This window comes from Microtus ochrogaster, unplaced genomic scaffold (assembly GCF_000317375.1).
Source record: "Microtus ochrogaster isolate Prairie Vole_2 unplaced genomic scaffold, MicOch1.0 UNK3, whole genome shotgun sequence".
In the NCBI taxonomy this organism is placed as follows: domain Eukaryota; kingdom Metazoa; phylum Chordata; class Mammalia; order Rodentia; family Cricetidae; genus Microtus; species Microtus ochrogaster.
The window spans coordinates 17,390,760-17,414,159 of NW_004949101.1; the positions used below are offsets into that span (position 1 = coordinate 17,390,760).

The following is a 23,400-nucleotide window of genomic DNA, read 5'->3' on the forward strand; positions in this document are numbered from 1 at the left end:
TGTGTGTGTGTGTGTGTGTGTGTGTGAAGGGAGGTCATGTAAACTCAAATGGTGCAGTGAGTCCTGAGATGGGACCACTGAGGAAAGACAGATATCATATCTCATTTTATATCGATCATGGCACCTGACCCATTTGGGGGACCAGATGCAATCACCATCGTTACCAGTTGTCTCCTGTACAGATTACAGTCTGTAGAGACCTGGCCTTGAAGGCTCGGCTTGCTAAGAAAGGCTTGGGTAGACAGTCTTTGCTTTTCTATGTGGGCTTCCATCCGGGACAGCATGGGAGGCCAAGCACTGAGGGCGGGGTGACACCAATCGTGCATCCCAAGGGAAAGGAACCCTAGGTTCTGTTCAAGAACACTAGAGGCCAAGTGGAGACCTCCAAGGACAAGACCAGCCTACCTGCTGTGACAAGGATATTTTCCCAGAAGGCTGCAGGGCATTGGTGTAGGGGGTTGGTAAAGACAGGGTTTCCAAATGCCTGAGGTCAGTCTGGGCATTGAACTTACTAGATAGTGGATTTAAAGGGGAAAAAAACCCTGGCTTTCAGAAGGAGAGAATGTGACCTTATCTAGGAGTGTGTTTCAGGATCTGGGAGCCTTCTGGCACTCTGGGTGGGTGATTTGGCCAAGGAAATTACTATGCTCCTTTTAAGCTCTTAGGTAAAGCCATAAAGGGGTCTGGGGAAGAGGCAAAGGGGGTTAATGCGATTTGGAGGGGCCTCCTGGGACCCACAAGCCACCCACCAAGCCCAGGTAGGTCCTCCAGCCTCTGAAACCAAATTTCATTCTGCACCCCTACTAACATCTAGGTTAGTATTTTTTTGTTTTTGGAGACAGGGTTTCTCTGTGAAATAGCTCTGACTGTCCTGGAACTCACTCTGTAGACCAGGCTGGCCTTGAACTCACAGAGACCCACCTGCCTCTGCCTCCCAGTTGCTGGAATTAAAAGCGTGCACCACCACCTGACTCTAGGCTAATATCTAACATAGTATTTAACATGTTCTGCTCCAGTTTCCAGCAATGTCTTGAAACCCTCATCTTGGTCTTGGCCAAGATGTACCAAGTTCTACATTTCTGATCTACGTTGGCCCCATACAACACTGTTGGGACCAAGTTCATCTAGGAGACACAAAGCAGGGGCTGATTTCTCAGCTGATCACTGGAGATGCCTTAAAAGCCCGAGACACAAAGTTGCCCAGGAGCATGGATCAAAGTGGTCCTAGGAGAGCTGCAGAGCCGTTGAGAAAAGCAGACCAAGGAAGCAGGCGAGAGAGGCCATGTGGCCACCTGCATCTGGTTTATTGTTCTTTTGTCCAAACTCAGCAGAGTGTGAGGCCACCAAGGGGCAGCCAGGCTGATCTTTGGGGCCAACTAGAGTTAGGTGTGTGGTGGTAGGGGACAAAATTCACGAAACATCCATTGGGTAAGAGTCAAAATTCAGGAGGCCCGTCTGTGCATCTTCCATGCCTAAATCCCCCACCACAAGGAGGCGAGATGGGATCTGCATGAATGTGCTACTCTCAAATGAAGTGGGGGCAGCCACTGGGGTCCAGTGGCTTGTGGGCAGCTCCATGGGAGCCTGAATGGGCCTCCTGAGATGGCTAGATGCCACCTTGTTCACGAGAGAAGGTGGGCTGCAAGGCCAGGTGAGGTGAGTCAGATGCAAGCAGGACCTCGTCTAGATCACCTCTCCCTGAGCTGTCCTCTTTCCTGTGGTTCCCAGTTCTTGCTCATCTTACCAACATCTCTGGTCTTTACAAAACCCATCTCTTACAAAGGAGCCAATCCAGTGGGTAAGGCCCAACATCCCAACACCTCCCTATGATGCTCTCTTGCCAAGAGCATCCTCACAGTGCTGGGCTTCTAATGCGCCCCAAGAAAGGGAGGTAAGTATGAGGGTCTATGGGTATGTGGGGCCCTTGAGCACAGAGGCGAAGGCCTCGCCCTGTGTATCCCAGGGACTGAGGTCTACCCAAAGTCTTGACCCTATATCTGTTTGTGCTGCCATCCCAGCCATGAACGTGAATCCAGAAGGATCTCCAGTCCAGCCTCATTAGGGACAGCACCTGCAGACCTGGTGGGACAAGAAGGAAAGAAGAAAATCTTGGAGGAAGGTTGGCTGCAAGGGGATAGGAAACCACTTCCTTCCATGTTCCCTAATCAGCTATCTAGAAGACAGGCAGAAGAAAGGAAGATTTGGACCCCAACTCCCCAACCCTGCCAAACCTATTCCAGGGCTAAATGAGAGAGAGAGGGAGACTGAGATGGACACCTACCATAATTAAGAGTATGCCAGGCCCTGGAGCCCCCGGGCTGCAGAGTGGAACTTGTCAGTATCTTCAAAAGGCTGGTCTGTGGTCACCAAGGAGAGAGGGAAATAAGCCTTCTGTGACCTGGTGACCTTACCTGCATGTTCTTCTCTGGACGGAAGACAGAAGGCAGGTATATAACACCTTCTTCAGGCTGTCAATCTATCTGGCCCTTGTTTGGGACCAGCACTATAGATGGAAAGGTGAGGGGTGCCACTTTGGTGTCTCAGGATGTACAGCCTACACCCTTGACTTCTTTACTTCCCTGACCTCTGTGCTTCTCTTCTAGGTTGTCCCCTTCTTCCCCCAACCCCATGTGTAACATATAACTGTGTGTCTGTGGTGTATATATGTGCGTGCAAGTGGGCCAACCTGTGCATGTCTGTGGTGAAGGCCAGAGGTTGGCTCTGGGAGTCTCTCTCCACTTGACTTTCGAGACAGGGTCACTCACTGAAACTGGAACCTGCCATTATTTTCCAGGTAGACTTACTGGCCAGTGAGTCTTGGGTATCTGCTTGTCTGGCCCAGGGCTGGGGTGACAGGTGTGTCCCACCACATCCAGCTTTTATGTGGATGTTAGGCATCTAAACTCAGTGGTTCATGCTTGCACAGCAAATGCTTCGCTCAGATCATCTCCCAAGCCCAGACCCACCTTCTTCAGAGGGCCTGTGCCAAGGTGAGGAAGCAAATGGATGAGGACCAGGACAGTAAGGAAAGGCAGCTTCCGGGGGGAACTGATCCACATATACAGCAGCATCCTGTCTGTCACCCACAGGTGGGAAATGCACCATTCACTGGTTCCCACCCCACTGGTCCCTTTTCTTCAGCTGGCAGGACTCTGGAGTCCTGTCTTCCCCATCTCTCACATTTTAAGCTGCACACACACACACACACACACACACACACACACACACACACACACACACACACGTTAGGACAAAATATACAAAAGTTGGAAATAAGACCAAGAAAAGGGGTGCTGTGCCTTTAAGGGGTGGAAGTTGGGAACAGGGTCCTGCTGCATGACCCAGGCTGGTTTTGAACTTTAGATCTTTCTTGGCCTTTTAAGTTCTGGGATCCCCAATTCCACCTTCCTGACATGGCAGGCAGGCTGCCAGGCCCACCCAACGTTCGTTTGTGTTCTGGGAAATCCAAACTGTGGTCTTCATGTTTAAGAGCTTTAGCCTCCGAGCCATCTCCCCTGGACCTCAACTATTCTTTTTGTTGTTGTTGTTGCTGCTGTTGTTTGTTTTTCGAGGCAGGGTTTCTCTGTAGCTTTTTTGGTTCCTGTCCTGGAACTAGCTCTTGTAGACCAGGCTGGCCTTGAACTCGCAGAGATCTGCCTGCCTCTGCCTCTAGGGTGCTGGGATTAAAGGCATGCGCCACCACCGCCCTCGCGTATTCTTTAAGTCACTTAGTCACCCTGTTAGCTCATTCATGAGTTAAGTTTTTTACATTTATCTATATGACTTATCTTCTAATGCCTTGCATATGGGTTTCTATATCCTGGCTTCCCTCTCTACACACCTTGCTGGGGCTTCCTCCCCGAGAAAAGGAATTAATTCTTCAAACCCTGCTTGGGCAACCCTTTCTCGACAGCAGTTCATACTGTGGATGGCACACCAACCAGTCTTCTAGCCCTCTCCCCTGTATATAAGTTTGGAATTAGTTGAACCACCACCTCAGAGGAACAGTCTGCAGAGGGAAAGAACTCATTCTATCTGCAGAGCAGGGCAGAGCACAGCAGAAAATTTCCAGACCACGGTGGGTTGCTGCACCATCCTTCACTACAGCTAGTTTTTCTGGACCACCGTGGGTTTCTGCACCACCCTCCACTACAGTCAGTTTCCCTGGTGGTCAGGCGGATTCTCTAACTACTGTGTATATTTGGCATCCTTAGCTGTCTTCTTGTGCTTCACACTCCTTCCAGTGTCCCCAGAGTCTCATAGAGAAAATCTTAGGGCTCAGAGGCCTTTCTGGGTGCTGTCTACACTTCCCCAAGTTCATCCTGCATGGGGCTGAAGGATGACTATGGGTCTAGCTCAGAGGCTTGGCTTCCTTGACTATTTTGGCCTCAGCAAATCATATCATATTTAGAAGACGACATGAGTATCTCTTCCTAAGCCCCAAAGATATTCCCAGGAACTAATGCCCAAGATGAACGTTCTTTTTAAAGATAAATTTTGTGCCTGACATGGTGCTGCACACCTTTAATCCCAGTACTCAGAAGGCAGAGACAGGTGGATCTCTGTGAGTTCGAGGCCAGCCAGGGCTTGTCTCAAAAGTAAATAAATAAAAAATGAAATTTGTGCTCTAATAAATTTGTTTTCTTAGAAGATTCATTGTGTAGTTCAGTTTACTGAAAACTGGATGACTATCACCATTTACTAACAAACACGGATTCTCCCCTGAGGAATGACCATTACTATCTGGGAGACTGACTATCCTGTAGGGCATGTTCTACCCCAGCCGCTGTCAGCTCACTTATCCATCAAACTGCAATGAAACCTTCGAGAGGTTTCTGCACTTGACGGGGGCCTTCTGACTCCATATTCACCTAAGAATCTAACTCCTGTTTTTTAAGCACCGACTATGGGGTAGGTGACAAAGCCAGGCAGGAGATCCTTCCAGACATCCCTGTATCATCATCAACGCCTGCCAGTCTTGTGAGCATGACAATCTCATCTAGCTCTGCCCCCAGCTATCCCTCCCAACTCGGACTTGCTCTATCCCACATCCTGTTACTTTTACCTCCTTCCCCACAGCTGAGCTTCCAGTGACTGTTTGGGTGGGGAAAGCTCTATGGGCTGAAAGTATCTGCTGACTGTGTGTAAAACGAGAGAATGTCCCTTTCACCACTGGACACAGGAGGGGAACTCGTTCTTAATTCCTAATCTGTACATCGGGAAAGGGGAAGTTGGGCTAACCCTTATTCAAGGTCAGTGCCCTCTTGTTCATTAGATAACCCAGCATCAACGTGGTAAGTCCCTCTGGTAGACACAGGAGAAAGACATGCAACCTATATGGCTTCCTTCATCTCGTAGGGTTAGGTCTTTGTTCTAGGCTCTATTGAACAGGGCTGGACTACAGGGACTTTTTCCACTTGGAATTTCAATCTCCTTGGCCAAGGGGCCAGTTGAATGGGTCTAGACAAAGGCCAGGGCACAGCTAGCTTTAAGGGTCAAGGTTCAAGGAAGTGGAGTTCAGATGGCCTTCCTGGACCCCCACAGAACCTCTTGCTGGGCCCTGCATGGGACACTGTGATGACAAGCCACTGTGAGGCAGCCTTGATTGCTCACCTGGAAGCCCTTCTCTGTGGGCTCTGGGGCAGGCCTGCGATGGGGAGCTGGGTGGGCGAAGCACAGGGGCGAAGGCGCTCCTCTGTTTGACAGCGGAGATCATGTTGACAGGCGAGAAGGAGAAGACGCTGGTGGTGGGGGCAGCGGCCGGGAGGGACATGGAGGAGGCAGCCGCCAGCGGGGGGCTAGAGGGCATGACTCCGGGGCGGGGCGAGGAAGGGGCAGGTGCAGCAAGGAAGGCAGTGGGAGACACAACAGGAAGACAGCACCAGAGTGAGCAGCAGGGTTGGGGTGCCACGTGGGCAGTGAGTCCTGTGTGGATTGTTGACCAGGCTGCAGGCTCAGACCTCCCTGGGGGCTATGGGGGTCCTGAGAAGACCAGGACAAGATAATGTCTAGAGGTAAGATGGGAGCTGCTGGGTGCTGGACCAGCCCTGGCCTTTTCAGGTGTTCTGAGCACCATTTTCAGGGCTGGAGATGACAGGATCAGGCCCAGGGAAAACAAACCAAAAACAAGTAGTGGGCAGTGCTCTCAAAGATGGGAGATAAAAAAGAGATGGAAAGGTGGAATGCCTGTTGAACGCCACTGGAGCTCTGAAACGCTAGGAAATGTTTATGGGACTGCGCTGCCAAGGCTACTCTCAGAGGTCAAGGGTCACATCAAAGCCGGAGTAAGTAGACAGGGATGAAGTTTTGGTGTCTATGAAGCCTATACGCACCCTCCTGTCTAAAGCTGCTCTACCATGAACGACAGCTCACACAAGCCCCTAGTTCATCTCTACTGAATGTTCCTATGCAATGTGCCCTGCACTTTGTTTTTCTGCTCCCCAACCCTGGGCACTGTTTCTTCCACTTTAATTCAAGGCCCTGCCATCTCCAGCCTAGACCCCGGGAGCCTCTTGTATCTGCTGGGGCTCCTGTGTAGCGCATCTCAGTTCTACCTTCTATGTTTTCATCTGAACCAATTCCCGGCTTTGCTCTTCTAAAGACCAGCAGGTAGGATTTTTAATCTTCTCCAACCAGCAGGCAAGGGACAGCAGGTACAGACTTCCTAGAAGAAATCTGTGGCTGAGAAGGCTACTTTGACATCAGAACACCCACTCGCTGACTGTGGGTATAAAAATGATTGCAATAGTATCCTATTCTCAACATCCTTAGCCTGCGGTCACCATCTCCTAGAGAAAAATGCTCAGTGCTTCCTGGTAAAGACCTGGGCATTACGGAGTGCTTAACATCTATTATATAAAAAGGAATATTTGTGGTATCTGCCAAGGCCCAGAGAACTAATACCCACATTTTGCAGAGTTAAGGAGCTCTACAAAGACAGCCCTAGATCCTCTGAGTAGGACAATTCTGACAACATTTTAGGGACATCCTGGCAAACTCAGTGAGGATGACACTTTATGTAAGTGTGTCACAAAGCACCCCACACTCAGGGGAATGGATGTGGACCTGAGTAAACACTTTCTGAGACGGGAACAGGCCTAGGTAGCGCCCCGAGTGACCCTGCTGAGGGTGAGTGACTTTGGAAGTTCTGGTCTGGCTGACTAGGGTGACCCCGGAGATACTGTGCACTGGGGCAGCCCCCTTTCACTGCTGACACACTGCTGTGTGTCTGGAAAAGGGCGAGAGAGTCAAACACAACGGAAACCAGAAGGCTGGGAGGTCACGGTCTTAGAACGAAAGGGATGCGGGGTAGTAGAAGCTGGCTAGGTGCCAGGAGAGACTGGCCTGGGGGGGGGGAACACAGGAAACAGCCTGTGTGTACTCTGGCTTGGGGGGGACATTGGGTTCCACAAATTAAGTCAAGGTCAAAGGAGAGTGCCAGGCTGGATTTGTAGCCAGTGAGAGCAGCAGCCCTGGTACGGAAAGCTAGGCAGGGGGCTAGACGGTTATTTTAGGTAATGAAAACAGACGGGAATGGAGAGGCAGAAGGGTGGGAACAGCAGGTAGAGCCACAAAAGCTCCTTCTTTGGCAGATGTCACTATTTCTCAGATTCAGTAGTGCCCCAGGCCCTAAGGGACAACCTCTCTTGTGACTGGTAGAGGAGTTTTTGCTGGTGAGAAAGGGCGCACAGAGAACCCCCAAGCTTAGTGCTCTCACCATGTGGATTATAAGTACCCGCCAAGCAGCCATCAGTATTGTAAGAGACTAGCAGGCATAAAAATCTACCGCCCATCCATCTATCAGAGAGCTACCTTAACCCAAGATGCCAAGCAACTACCGTTCAGATTGGGCCTACAAAATCATAACATTCTTTCTGAACTTTGTCTGCTTTTCTAGAGACATATTCAGATACGAGAGCTATCTGAGGTGGGGCTGGGGGGTGTTGTTGATCTTGTTTTACTGAAAGGTGCAACCTGTTGAACGTCTGTCAGCTCCTGGCTAAAACACTCAAGTCTGAATTCAGTCCTGATCACAAGGAATTCTCGTTTGGCCTGAACCATCTGGGAGAACATGAGAGACAAGGCACTCAGAGGGACGGGACAGGAATAAGTGTCCTATGGGTAAGGGGGTGAGGAAGCTCCTCCAGGGCCCCGCCGAGCCCCTAGGGGCCGCCACTCGGTCCACCGTTTCCTCCCCTGCCCCAGGAAGTGCTGCTGAAACCCGGAGCCACACATCCCGGGGCTGCGGGGCGCTGGAAGCCCGAGTCTCTAGAGTTTCCTTAGGCTTCCAGCAGGGGCCGCCAGCCTCCTCCCGAAGTCCCGGCGAAGGACCAAAAGGTTGCTGTCCACCAGGTTTCAGCACAGGTCCCCCTAATTAAGGGCGGCTCCACAATCATGGGAGGGCTAGAAGCGATGTGTACAACTGGGGTCAGCAAAGAGGGCTTAAGGTGCAAGAAGTTTGGCCCCAGGATCCCGGGGCTCCCCGAGGAGTGAGGCAAGGCCCCAAATCAGGGTGTGGGCGAATGGAAGGAGGACTGAGGGCTCTCCATGGCTAGGTCAAGGTCCACCCGCATAAGGCAGGAACTAGAAGCCTTCACCCCAGGATGGGCTGCAGGCAGGGCTGAGCCTATTCAGCATTCCCAGGCTGGACCCGCCCCCTTCCTGTGGGCTGGGGACACTCACTGGCGAAAGGCGAGGTTGCGGTGGAGCCATTGAGGAAGCTAGGGGACCCGGGCACGCCGAGGCCAGTGACACTCGGCGCACCGTAGCTGCCGAGACCAGCTCCAAGGCCACTGCCATAGCTGCTCTGCTGAGAGCCAGGGCTGGGCGCGAACCGGGGCGACGCGCTGCCGCAGCTGCGGGCATAGCCTGCGGGAGAGTGGCGGTTAGCCTAGCTAGAGGCGCTGGGTTCTTCTGGTGCACTGCAACTGAGGGCAGGGGTGGCGACACGCACCCGGCTCCGGGGTGGCATCCCCGACGGCGATGGCCAGGGGGCTGCTGAAGGCGTTGATGCCCACGACGGCGGGGTGTGGGTGGCTGGGGGCCAGGGGTCCGAGGGGTGCAGGTGCGCGCGGGGCGCTGTACAGAGCCTCGGCCACGTCCGCCGCACGCTTCAGGAGGAGCTCCTGCGAAGACAAGAAGGGGGCACGGCCGGGGCAGCGGCAGGCGCGGGGTCAGAGCCCCGGGCCCTAGTGCTGGAAGGCGGGCGGAGGCACCATACCTGGTTACTGCTGGGCACTCCGTACAGGGCCTCCGCCAAATCAGCCGCCCGTTTCAGCAGCACTTCCTAGGGCAGGGAGGAGACAGAAGGAACGAGGGGGGCAGCTCCTGGGGGCGCAGCGGGGCCCTGGAGGGGCTTTCTCATCCCCTTGCCCACTGGACATCTTTATACCCGACCCACTCCTCTGATTACCTTAGGCAGCCTCTCAGGATCCCCCGGGTGTCTGGGAATGACTTTTTGTAGCCTCTGGAATCCGTAGTCAATGGTAGGCTCATTTAGGGCTGCGGAGAACGGCAATATTTGGAAGACACCCCTTCCAGAACAGAACTTACCTCCCCCAAGTCCGGCTCCATGTTGTCCAAAAACCCCTCGCTCAAGTATCAGTGAACGTCAGGGGAGTCATCTCGGTTCCTTCATTTTGTTTGGTCAAAATTAACGCAACAAATATTTACTGAGCCAGGCTCTGTGCCAAGCTTGGCATCAACACACACACACACACACACACACACACACACACACACACACTTCTATACTCAGGATTTTTGCATTTGGTCATATCAGTTTGCCATTAAAAAAAACCTGAACAATCTTTATCATGGATCAGGCAGCTTCTCTGCAACAGGCAATTATCAAGGTTTGCACGCACCTTAGGAAAGGGAGGGGCCAGAACCATGGGCTCTCAGGAGGGCACAGTGCTCCGCCCCTGACTCTTCCCCTTCTTCCCCTTAAGCGCCTTACTCCTCCCTGGTCTCAAAGCGGTTTCTTCACTTCCAATGCTAGACTTAGTCAGTTTCCTCTCCTTTCCCCAAAGCATGAAGTGCGCATTTCCTGGGCTTGGCGCTAGCCAGTCTTCTACCAACATCTCCCGCCCTGTTCCTCTGTAGTTATAGCTTAGCTACTTCAGCACAGACTCCCAGGGGTGTCAAGTCCTCTACTCTGTAACTCCACCCTCCACCCATCCTGGGTTCACAGTTCAGGATACCTGCTACCTGAGGGTATCCTGAGCCCCCAAGCCTCAGTGAGTATGGGAAAAAGCCAGTGGCTTGGGGGGGGGGTCCAATGCAAAAATGGCAGTGAATTAGGATTTCCACCAAGGGTCAAATGGAACCCAGTTTTCAATGCATCCCCTTGAGCCTTGTGCTAACTGTTCACTGAGGCATTGTACAAGGGTGTGTGTGTGTCTGTGGGCTCACACACCACTGTGTGGACGTAGAGTGAAGCCTGGAAGACCCAAAATACCCAGGAAAAATTTGGAAAGTAGTGAGTCCATTTGGAAGCATCTTTGAGGTAAAAAAAAATCGAAACAAAAGAAGACAGAAAGAAAAACCCCCCAAAGAGGTTCTGAACTCCAGAATACATGGCTAGGAGGGAGAGACATCCCTTGGGGAGAACACTTGAGGCAAAAGTTGCTTCCAGAAACTCAGGGAGAGAAACATAGGCCAAGAGAAAAAAGAACTTTGAGAGATCACTTAGTAGGAGTGGGCAAAGGTGTGTGGGGGATGAGGAGCTGCTGCTTAGGGCATGCAGTGCACCCGTAGATTTCTGTCACCCCCTGCAACTGTGTTTGAGTTTTGAGCTCAGAGAGCTCTGTGATCTTAGTCCCTGCTTCAGCTGCCTTATTCCTTACCTGTGTAGACAAAGCGGCCGGGGGCTCCTTTACAAAACTGCTTGGACTTGTAGGAGAGGGTCACTTCTACCACCCCAGGGATGTGTCGCGGCGGCGTCTGCACCCGGATGGCGTGGGGAGTGATGAGCTGTGAGAGGAGAGGGGAGGTCTGCAGGCCTAGTCCTGTGGGGAGGGCCTAGCCCTGAGGGAGACCAGAGGGAGACCGGCAGGGGTTGGCCCACCTCGCTCCACAGGAGCACGCTGCCAAACACGACCTGCAACCCGTCGAAGAAGTTGTCTCCGATGATAATGACGGTGGCGCCTCCCGTGGTCCAGCCCTCCCCGGGGCTGATGGCCTTGATGCAGGGGGTGGCAGCTGGGAGGTAGGAGAGGACCCAGGTCAGGGGGCTGCACCAAGATGGAGACTGAGGTTGGCCAGGGCTGGGCCGGGAGTCCTGACCTTCAGAAGGATCCAGGCGCCGGGCCCTGCGGCCGTGTTTGGAGTTGTTGTGCACAAACATGTTGTCAGACACGGCCAGCACGTGTCCGTCCACACTCACTGTCGTGGACACCACCACCTGTGTGGACAGAGAAGACAGTCTGGCTGGGGCCCTATTAGGGAGAACTAGCACCTTGAGGTGGGTGACTGGAATTCAAAGTGTCCTTAGGTGAGGGGAAGTTCAGTTGGGTGGGGGCTGTGCTGGTAGAGTTGAATCCAGCCGAACCAGGTGACACCCCCCGAGATGAACTGACCTCTCAGGAGCTACAAAAATCAAAAGCCCTGAAAAAGTTGTAGCTCCACAGGCAGAGAGAACCGTCCGTTGATTTTTGCACACCCGGGAACGCTATTCAGTGTCATTCAAGTTTGGAGACTGGAATGCCTTCCTAAAGTTGGGGCTCAAATCAGTTACAGAACCCATCAACAGAAGCCCCCACTTGATTCTGGGCAGGAAATCGGTGCTGCCTTCTCCCTACCCCCTGCTTTGGGAGGGGTGTGCAGGTTGGGGAGGTGCTGAGGGCAGCTGTTCGCAGCTTCACACTATGCAAATTACCTGGGTCGTTAATCATGTAAAAATGTCACAATTAGCATCTTCTTAAGTGGGACTCTAATGAAGCCTCCCTTGGCAGCCAGCATAAGTTGAGATGGAGCTGCCCCACCCCCAGCAGGCACCAGACCCTGAGGCTCAGGGCTAGGCAGAGATCTGCTCTGGCAGGGTCACAGTTTTCCCTTCACCTATCAGGAAAGGGTAGATTTGCATGGGGTGAGAGGGCTTTTCCCAAGCCTACCTGGAAGCGGCGCATGTCTCGGGGATTCCCTGCATTCTTCAAGCAGTTCTGGTTGCATTTGAGAAAGAATTTGAGGAAGAACCTGAAACAGTGAGGTTTGGAGGCTCAAAGATCTGGGGGTTCTGTACACAGATGAAGATCATGGCTCCCTGCCATGCATCCTCCTAGCCCAGTGACACCCCTTGTTTGCTCACACACAGGTGCACACTCCATACTCCTATCTCAAGCTGTGTGCACACAGGGTGCCTGAGATGGACCAATCACCAGGACTACCTTATTACACAAATGCACACACTGCTTATTTGTCTACAAAGTGTATGTATATTTATACACCTACGCAGTGTATATCCATCACAGAAGGTGCCAATCATAAATTCTACAGTATATGTGTGTGTCCCTATCACACATACTATGTATATTCCACATGTAGTTATACTTACATATGTCCAATACCGAATATAAACCTTCGACCATGTATATCTGTCATAGTCTGTGCCCACCATACACATTATATCTGTAATACAACACATCTCCTACCCAGATGACTGTCACCTACACAATACGTACTCAGCATAAACTGTGTCATTACAGATAATACATATGCTTTATTATTACTCGCAAGATATAGCTATAACATAAGCATATATTTCACATATGGCCTATACTCATCAAACATGAGGCTGGGCAGTGGTGGCACACACCTTTAATCCCAGTATCTGGAAGGCAGAGGCAGGTGGATCTCTGTGAGTTTGAAATCAGCCTGATCTACATAATGAGTTTAGGCTAATCAAGACTACATAGAGCCATGCGATGATGGCACACGTCTTTAATCCCACCACTCGGGAGGCAGAGGTGGTCAGATCTCTGTGAGTTAGAAGCCAAGCCTAGTCTACAAGAGCTAGTTCCAGGACAGGCTCCAAAGCTACATAGAAACCTTGTCTTGGGGGAAAAAAAGGAAAAAAAGAAAAGAAAAAAAGACTACATAGAGAGACCTTGTCTCAAAACAAACAATCAAACACCAAACCAAATCGCCGGGCGATGGTGGCACACACTTTTAATCCCAGCACTCAGGGAGGCAGAGGTGGGCGGATCTCTATGAGTTCGAGGCCAGCCTGGTCTATAAAGCGAGTTCCGGAACAGCCAGGGTTACACAGAGAAATTCTGTCTCAAAAACAAAAACAAACAACAACCAAACAGGCAAACCCCTCGGATTCTGAGTAGAACAATGCATGCGTGAGCCTATTCCCGTCATGTGTGTTATGTATCCATCCCTCGGGGCATATGAATAGCAAGAATATAGAAAACAATACACCAGCCGGGCAGTGGTGGCACACGCCTGTAATCCCAGCACTTGGGAGGCAGAGGCAGGAGGATCTCTGTGAGTTCAAGGTCAGCCTGGTCTACAAGAGCTAGTTCCAGGACAGGAACCAAAAGCTACAGAGAAACCCTGTCTCGAAAATCAAAAAAAAAAAAAAAAAAAAAAAAAAAAAAAAAAAAAAAAAAAAAATGCAACTACTTGTGTTGTATATGATTTTAAAAACTGTCACTGAGAATGACATCCCTCTCAGCAGATTCCTCTTCCACAGATTTTATATTCATTATACACAGAAAACCTTACATCGGGGAACACACACTTACCATATACACATACCCCATGCAGATATACAGATTAGCTTCTTTGTTGTTTGTTTTTGAGACAGGTTTTCTCTGTGTAGCCCTGGCTGTCCTGGAATTCTTTTGTAGACCAGGCTGGCCTCAAACTTGCAGAGATCCAATTGCTTCTGTCTCCCAAGTACTGGGATTAAAGATGTGCACCACCACCACCTAGCTCTTTTTTTCCCCTTATATAACTGGTAAGCAAGAAACAACAACAAATACCACAGCGTATGCCGTGAAGAGGCTAATCCTCCAGTGTTCCAAATAGCTGGCAGGAAGCCACACATCAGTAAGCATGGACAAAACTCTAGCCACTGGAAATGCAAAAACTATAATGTATTTCTTTGCCCTGTGAGACTCTGCGAGCATCTTTGGGCATGCCCTACAAGTAGAGGGCAAGGGCTAGGTCCATGGAGGGTCTTGGCATGCAGCGTGGCTTCCTAGGCATCTAGCGGGCTCTTCTAGTTAGTGTTCCCAATTTACTTCCAGTTGTTTGGAAGGCACTTTTACTATGCTGTTTCTTACAATAAACAGCACATGAGGGTCTAAAATTAGGGTGGTATTCTGAAATAGTACATATTGTAGCTACCTATATGCTGTTTATACACAGTTCTCATCTGTTAAGACATTGTATGAAATAGATGCCCTAGAGCCTCAAACATACATAGTCCTCAAACATACCCCACACTCAGATGGGTAGTGTATCAGCTCCCTAGGCAAAGTACAGGCTGGTTCATTAATTTTCAGCACACAGCATGCTTTAGCAGGGGCTAGAAGGAGGGAAACATCTCAGACTGGACCACAGTCCCCGTACAGAGAGGACTGATGTTAACCCCTGAATACCATGGATGATATGGCCAGCATGGTGGTGGTGGTATGACCCAAAATGTACTTTCTTAGTATCCACACTTACTCATGGTACCCAACTCCCAACCCTGTAGAGCTGAGAGGGAGGGTTCCTGGAATGTGGATGGGATGTGGATGAGAGGTGGGTACCACGACCAAGTGCTACTCTGTGCACTGTTAGCTGGAGGGGTGTGAGCGTAACCACGGTTTTCAGAAAGCATCCAGACCAGCAACATTGCAAGGAAACTTGCTAGGAGTGCAGAAGCTCAGGCTCTGCCATAGCTAGACCTGCTGAATCTGAACAGTTTCGCTGGGGCCCAACGTCTGTGTTCTCTGAAGTCCTCTATAGCACTGAACCTCGTGGAATGTGGTGAGTCTCAATCTGAGACATACTGCAAGTATGAAATACACATTGGATTTCAAACACTTCGGAAGAAAAGGTGATAAAATAACTCACCCCCCCAAAAAAAAATGCTGGATGGTAGTGGTACACTTTTAATCCCAGCACTTGGGGGGCAGGAGCAGGCAGATATCAGTGAGTTCGAGGCCAGTCTGGTCTACAAAATGAGTTCTAGGACCACCAGGGTTATACAAAGAAATCCTGCTTCCAAAAAGCAACCCCCCACCCCGTCACACACACACACAAAAACCACCTCAGGAGTTAGCTGGGTATGGCAGTGCATACCAGTAATCTCAGCACTCAGTGGGTATAGGCAGGAGGATCAGGAGCTCAAGGCTAGCCTCAGATACACAGTGAGTTTAAGGCTAGCCTGAGCTACATGAACTTCACTTCCCCCAAAACAAATCTCAGTCATTTTTGATCACATTGAAACAATAATAGTTTAGATACATTGGATTAAAGAATATATGTGTATATATATATGTACATATATTCATCATTAATTTTACCTATTCTTTTTTAAAGAAGTTGTAACTAGAAAATCTTACATGTGCCTGCATTGTATTTATATTGGATAATGCTGCTATAGAGTGTTAAGTCAATAACAATGCCCAAGAGTCTCTGATAATACTATTTCCAGTGAATGGGGCAGCTGCTCTCTGATGTTAGAAACTGACTGGTTAAAAAAAAAACAACTGATAAAATGATAATGAAGCTGGTTGGGAAAGGTAAATAATTTTTGTTTGGCAGGGAAATTTTGCAACTTTGTGTCCTGTGGACATTCCCAACTTTGTATCTAACCTGGCCATACTTCAGCCTTTTTCACACACTCCCTGCCTTTCCTTCCTCCCCTTCCTCCCCCTCCTCTTCACAGTTATGTAGAAATTTCTTCCGAGCCGGCTTGTTACCCCACTGGTTACAGAGAACATCAGTTCACAGTCACAGTCTTTTCCCATTTGAGGATTGAGCTTTGGCACCAGCGAGGGTGCCACCCAGCGTCCCTGCCTCCCAAGGCTGGAGCCAGAGGACTGCTGGTTGGGAGGAGGAGGACGCTGAAGAAAGGGAATGGGAACCCATGTCTGTAGAGGCTGGGTGTGGAGAGGTGTGGAGACTGGGAGCTGGGGGAGGGAGGGTCAGCAACCTGGTGGGAAGGACAGCTTCAGAGAGACAAAGACACATGGGGACAAGGGACCCGAGCATCTAAAACACCATCAGGGACCCGGGGCACAGAGGTAGGTATGTATACATGTTTTATTGAGGATTTGAAATCCCTGCTCATCACTCCACCCCTAAAGCTGTGTCCTCTGTGCAGCACTCCATGTCCCTGGCTCCACAGGGCTGGAGGGAGAACACAGAAGCCCTTTTCTCTGACCGAGGTGGGTCCCAGGATAGAGGAAAAGAAGACAAGGCCAAGCCCATAGACCCCAGCAGAGTGAGCATGGGACTATACCTAGTGGCATTATCTCACAGACATCTCTGGGGACACAATTTCATCTGGGTCTCCAAGAAATTACAATAAGAGAAAGGCCACACCCCAGGAGCTGCCCTTGGAATTAATGGGAGAAAATACTAAAAATATGAGGTGAAAATAAAACATTTCACAGAGGAAACAATACAAAACCCTGAAGCAAATCCATTCTAAGCAGCAATTAAGTGAGCGCCTGGGACTCTGGTAGGTCCATCACTTTTTATTGTCTTGTTTCATTCTCTCAAAATTCTGAGGTGGTGTGTAGATCTGTGACCGTTCCCACTGTACAAACAAGAATCAAGTTAAGCAAGAATAAGTTACACAAAATAATAAGTCTAAAGCTGGGATGTGAACTTAGGTCTCTTTGAATTTCTGTGGCTGACAAGAGTCCCTGTAGGCGGGGATGTCAGAATTCAGGGTTACCCAGTTACAGGGTGGTGTGGCAGGACTCTGCAGCCCTGAGAGGTGTCCTACACAGGGACCAGTAGATCTACGCTATTCCCTCAAGATCTCCATTTGCCTGTAGTGTGGGCCTTTAGATACTGTGACTGTGGCTTTCAAATGGTCTAGACTAAACACGTCTGAGTAAGATGAGCTAAGATGGATGATTTTTGAAGCTCTTTGAGGCTCAGTATCTATTTGCATCTATGTTCAACACTCTCCATACTAGAGAATGTGATTAAGGTTGGCAGTGGTGGTGCACGCCTTTAATCCCAGCACTCAGGAGACAGAGGCAGGCAGATCTCTGAGCTTGAGGCTAGTCTGGTCTACAGAGTGAGTTCCAGGAGAGAAACCTTGGTCTTGAAAAACAAAAAACGGAAAGAAAGAAAAGAAAATGTAATTTAAAAAACAAAACAGAGAAGAGCTATGAGCAGCACTCATCCACTTAATAAAGCATTTGAGGTAAATATGCATCAGGACACAGATGCCTGCGATTTAAATGACAAGCCAAGAGCAGGCATGGCGGTCATACCTTTAGTCCCAGCACTCGGGAGGGAGGCAGAGGCAGGCAGATCTCTGTGATTTCCAGGCCAGTCTGGACTATACAGAACTACATAGTGAGACCTTGTCTCAAAGAAAACAAAGCAAAACAAATGGCAGAATATTTCAGGCATACCTACCTTCCTATATCTGAACTTAGTCTGGTCTTCCTAATCATTTCTCCAAAGACTTTTTATTCCTTTGAATAAACACAGCTCAAAATGGGATTAAACTGGCCCTTCTTCATCAGTGGAACATTCCAAAGAAGCAAGGCTGGGCTGAGAAGGAATCATTTACAAACACTAGACTCACATATGGCCTCTTAGGAGGGCAGTACTGATGAGGAGCCCTGTCCAGCACAGTCTTCATCCAAAGAGACACTCAACAGAGAGGGAGACGTGCGGGCCACGCATGACTGCACTGTTGCATTTGAGACTCACCCACAGCTGTCCTGACTGCTGGCCGTTAAAGGGCTCACAGCTGCCCTTTAATAGTATTTAATAGTATTGGGACTGCCCAGCCTATCCTCCCTGTCAGCAACTCACGGTCAGTGAAGTGGATTGGCAGTCACCAGACAGATCAATCTTTGAGGCCTTCATACTTCAGACCACCCCAGGGCATCGGGAAGTTTGACTTCCTTGCCACGCTCTTGCTCTTGCCTTACCGCGTCTCCTTTACTCTTTTTTCTTCTCGAATATCTCTTCAACTAACTCCCTTTCACGAAAGTCCCATCTCACTGACTACTTGTAGAAATACGGCTAAGAAGTCGGGTCCCACAGACCTAAGGCTCTTTCGGCTCTTTTCTCCTTGCCTCCTCCATCCCGTTCTGAGACACTGGGGGCTGAAATCATGGCACCCGCTTTCAGTGAGAAAACTGCTCAGTAACTCAAAGACCTGGGCTGAGAGCCAAGCAGAGTTCACCTACAGGACATCCAGGAGCATTGAAGATGTCTAGATTTCAGTGCCATCCCACTTCCTCCGGAGTGACACCCACTAGCCACACGCAGTTACCGAACCCTTGATGCATCGTGACTGGGGGCTTAGTATTTGAAACCTTATTTCACTTTCACTAAAGTTGCTTTCACGAGCTGCTGTGGCTGCCGTATTGGATGGTGCAGATCTGGGAAGAGAGTGTAATAAATGATACACAAGTCGGGACAAGGTGTTCGGAACAACAGTGGAACTCATGAGAGTCTCGAGCAGATTTGGAGAAAAAGACGGCATGAAACTGCAGATGTATTTCTCAGTACAAGGTGGCACTATGACCTGGGATGGGGATTGGAGTTCTCTGATAATTGTTATCCTAAAAGCCTTGTGTTTGAGCTCACAAACCTCAGTAGAAACAGAACAGCATCCAGACAATGCTTTCCTTGTCTGCTTCACCCCACCCCCAGTTCAAGTCCACACCACAGAAGCCGAATACCCGTAACCCCATTTATTCACCCACTCTGAAGTAGATATGACATCCACTCCAAAGTAAAATATGACTGATCATATTTTACACATCTGTTACAGGGGATCTAGAGGCCAGCAAGAGTTTTTCCTTTGCAGCTGTTGTTGGACGTGCCGGGGATTGAGTCTGCGGCCTCAAGTGTTCTATCTAGGCAAGTGTTCTACCACTGAGCTCCAGCTCCATGCCCCTCACTTCATTACTTAGGCTGGCCTTGAACTTGTGATCTTCCTGTCTCAGTCTCCTGAGCAGCAGAGAACATAGGCCTGTGCCAACAGGTCTAGCTTCTGAACAATATTTTAAATCACTTACGGTACATTAAGAAAGAGAGAGAAACTCAAAGTAAGAGCAAAGGGTGGCACAACACAGTGGCGGGTGTGGCAGGACAATCTGCCAAGTATTTCACGCAAGAGCCACCTGTTCTGCTTGCCAAGGGTAAGAGTTTCTGCAGTTCTTATTTGCTCTTGAGCACTGGGTCTCAGAGGACCTCAGAGAGAGAAGCAAGAGGCAAAGGGAATACAGCTTTCCAAAGAGTCGTGGCAGGAACGGCACGTCTGTCCAGTGGCACCCGAGGGCAGCCGTAGGTTAGAGTGTAGGGCTAGCTTCATTTCATGAGTGGCTGGAACACTGTGGACTGCCTTACTGACTGTGATACCTGGAAGGGCTGGTTTGATTCCAGAGAGTAGCAGACCCTGCAGAGATGAGGCCAGAGTGAATGCAGAGGTAGACAAAAGTAGTTGAGGCATCCAAGGAGGTGGCCCAGGCTCCTTCCTGAATTTGTTGACCATAGCGGTCAAGACAGAGTATCTCCAAGGCCATAGCTACCTGACAGACCTGGGCCTAGTCTCCCCACCAAGATCCCCAACTAGAGTAGAGGTGGCTGCTGTGCAGATGGGCTGGGGGACTATAAATAGCCAGGACGCATACATTAGCATGCCAATGCACCCGCACCCCATCCTCTATGCTAATGGCCCACCATGCGCCTGAACACCTTCTGTTCCCCTGCATGCATTTGCATGCACAATTAGCATAATCTTGTATAATTAATGAACAGCGTCAATTTTAGCTCCTAAGTAATTTGATTAACATGTTGATGGGGCACTTACTAGGCTCTCCAAACCTCAGGGCTGGGCATGGGGCCTGAGGAGATGGGGAGAGGGGGTGGAGAGATGCTAAGAGGTCCCCAGCTGTCCATGAAGAGTTGTGGGGACCCCACTTTTCCTGAATTGGGCCTGAGGGAAGGGGAAGTTGAGAGGTGGATAATTGAAGGCCTCTGGGTTCTTCACATGGAGTTGGGGGACCAGCTGGGTGCACTGACAGTGGCTGATCCAAACATGAAACTTATCTGTGCTCATACAGACATAGGCACATACATGTATCTCTTACATGTCCCCCTAGCCTGGAAAATCTTATAAGAATGTAAGATGTTGGACTCTTCACTTCTCCTCTCAGAGAAGGAGGGTGACTTTATGGGTAAGATGGAGTTATGAAGAGGGAGGGCAGACTTAAGTGGTATGTCCCTCAGCCTTGACGGTGGGAAGCTGGGCTCTTGAGGTACAAGACTTTGGCAACTCTTCTACAAGAGTTAATTGGGAGGTAGGGAGGGTGGTGCTGGCAAGTCCAGGGATCTTCTACAATGTACCAGGTAACTTAGGGTGGAAGGGACAGAAAGAAGGCTGCATATAGCCCCTTCCTATTTACAGAAAGCCACTGTTCCAGCCCAAGACACACCAAAGCCTCGAGTCAGCGCACAAACTAATGACTGCCATCCTTCTGCTCACCTAAGACCATGGCCAGTTAGAGTCAGGACAGTCGTCCTTGACTGAATGTTCTGCTGCCATCTAGGCTCAGGAGCCTTTACTATCTGAGATGATCTAAAGGCTGGGCAGGAGGAGCAATAGGAAGAAGTGGTAAGATGGCAGGCATGTGTTGGGCATTGGATACATGCATCTCACTTAACTTCACATGGCCTCTCCTTTAGAGCATCGATATTGCTCTTCTTCCTCTTCCTCTTTAGTGAGTGTGCATGTGTGTGCAAGCACGTGTGTGTGTGTGTGTGTGTGTGTGTGTGTGTGTGTGTGTGTGTAGGCAGAGGACAAACTAAGGAGTCAACCTCACGTGCCATCTATCTTGTTTATTAAGACAGGGCCTCTCACTGGTCTGAAGCTCAGAAAGTGGGCTAGGCTGGCCAGTCACTGAGCTCCAGGGACCTGCCCGCCTCTGCTTCCCTGGGATTGAGAGTATAAGCCTGTGCCTTCAAACCCCGCTCTTTTGTGTGGGTTCTGAGGATTAAATTTATTTTAGGTCTTGGTGCTTGCACAGCAAGTATTTTACCAACTGAGTTATCTCCCCAGGCCTCTTTAATATCCCTACAAAGTGAGCAACCAGTCAGACCTATTTTACCACGTAAGAGACTGAAGCCCAGAGGAGAGAAGCATGGCTCAAGTCACATGACCAGACAGCTAAGGCAGTTTGAGACCCAACTACAAATAACCCTTCTGTGGCGTTCTGAATGAGAACGGCCCCCCAGAGGCTCACACATTTGAATGTCTGGTTTGCAGCTGATGTGTTCTTAAGGAAGAATTAGGAGGTATGGCCTTGTTGGAGAAAATGTGTCACTGGGGTGTGCTTTGCAGTTTCAAAAGCCCATGTGAGGCCCAGTCTTTCTGACTCCACTTGAGAATGAGATGTGAGCCCTCAGTCACTGCTCCGGTGTTATTGCCTGCCTACCCCCTGCCTACCGCCTGCCTCGAACCCCACCACCATGACCATGAACCAACTTTCTGAAACTATAAGCAAGCTCCCAATTAAATACTTTCTTTCATAAGTTGCTTTGGCCATGGTGTCTCTTTACAGCAATAGAACAGTAACTAAGACAGACACCTTCATTTAAAACAAAACTTAATATTCAAGTTGTAGATAGCCAATACTATAGATGCTTATCCTGGATCCCTTAAACAGCGTGTAATTTCCGGGGGAAGAGTTGCTCCACATCATTGATAAAACAGGGGGTCCCTTCTTTTGTTTTTAACGTCCCTCAAACACTCTGATCTGTGAAAAGGATTAGGGGGGAAAGGAGGAAAAACCATCGAAAGGAATGGGCAGAATGGTTCAAGACTCCCACGCCTGCAGCAGGACGTGAACAGAGGGGTCCGGTTGGAAGGGCAGAAGAAGACAGAAGCTACTGTGGGCTTATTTTGGGACTGTGGGGCAAGGAGTGTTGCATTTACTACTGTATCAGAAATATGGATAATTCTTTTGGGGGCCTCTAAAGCCTTTCTCGTTGACTTATACCCCTTAGGCTAGGATAGAAGGGAACTAAAGTTGATCTCTGCCAGGTGGATGAGACATGACCTACTTCCTCAGTGTCACTGGAACACCACTCACTGGGCAGCAGGCACAACCATATGGCAGGAGTGATCACAACAGGGAAAAGAAGAAAGTTTTGTCCTCCAATATTCTGAGGATAGAAGCAATATTCTATCCTCAGCCCCAACCTAGAACATCCTAGCCAATCACGCAATTGTTTGAAGTCTTAGCGCTGTGATACTGGATACAGTATCTTGTGTGGCTATTTAAATCTGACTGGAGGGGTGCTAGAGAAATGGCTTCACAGCTAATATCACTTCCTTCTTTTGAAGAAGACCTGGAATCAGTCCCCAGTACCCACACGATAGCTCACAATCACCTTTAATTAAAGTTCAGGAGATCTGATGCCCTCTTCTGAACACCATAGATTCTTACACACTTGTTGCATACACTCACACACACATAAACATAAAATAAAATTGAAAAGTTAAATCTGAATTAGCTATAACTAAATACAATTAAAATCCAGGTGCCTAGCCACAGCAATTAATTTCAACGTCTTTGTGTGGTACTGGCTACCATGTTGGGTAGTCTTAAGACCCTATTCTCTGCTTCCTCTTTTAAATTTCATTTATTTGATTGATTATTTATTTGCTTGTTTGTTTAAGGTGCATGGATGTTTTGCCTACATGTGTATCTGTGTACCATGTTCATGGAGGACAGAAAAGGGCATTGGACCCTCTGGATGGGAGCTATAATTATTAGCTGCCATGTGGGTGGTAGGAATGAGCCATCTCTCCAGTCCCTCTCTCCCTCTTACCATTATGCAGTACATACAACTAACTTGTCTTTAAGTTCACTAATTCTCTTCATTACTATGAAATGTTTAAGTAATTATATTTTTGTCTCTTCAACTGCTCTGTTGGGATTTTCTAGACGCATGGATCATGTTTAGATCTCTCTTCCCCCCCAAACACTTATAATAGTGTCTGCCTCACAGCAGGTGTTGGCTTATGATGGAATTAAAGAATCATAAAGTCGGTGCACACATTTAATTCCAGCACTCAGAAGGCAGAGACAGGTGGATCTCTGTGAATCTGAGGTCAGTCTGGTCTACACAGAAAGTTCCAGGACAGGCTCCAAAGCTACAGAGAAACCCAGTCTCAAAAAATAAAAA

The 23,400-nt window shown here is 49.3% G+C and overlaps 1 protein-coding gene across 4 annotated transcripts in view; it reads right to left on the minus strand.

Annotated features, from left to right (window-relative positions):
* Positions 1–922: 922 nt before the first annotated feature.
* The window catches only part of Ebf4 (EBF family member 4), a 74,717-nt gene continuing 52,239 nt past the window's right edge, over positions 923–23,400 (minus strand). For 2 of the 4 annotated variants that reach the window (XM_026788480.1, XM_026788481.1), the window contains exons 7-16: positions 12,114–12,195; positions 11,069–11,404; positions 10,848–10,974; positions 9,413–9,501; positions 9,221–9,286; positions 8,954–9,125; positions 8,683–8,868; positions 5,614–5,811; positions 2,282–2,357; positions 923–2,079 (exon numbers count right to left, since the gene is read on the minus strand). In XM_026788480.1, coding sequence (XP_026644281.1) covers positions 2,287–2,357; positions 5,614–5,811; positions 8,683–8,868; positions 8,954–9,125; positions 9,221–9,286; positions 9,413–9,501; positions 10,848–10,974; positions 11,069–11,404; positions 12,114–12,195 — 1,327 coding nt within the window. In that variant the 3' untranslated portion in view covers positions 923–2,079; positions 2,282–2,286. Of the gene's footprint in view, positions 2,080–2,281; positions 2,358–5,613; positions 8,404–8,682; positions 8,869–8,953; positions 9,126–9,220; positions 9,287–9,412; positions 9,502–10,847; positions 10,975–11,068; positions 11,405–12,113; positions 12,196–23,400 lie in introns of those variants that run through there. The other 2 variants (XM_005365620.2, XM_026788482.1) reach the window with 2 other exon arrangements.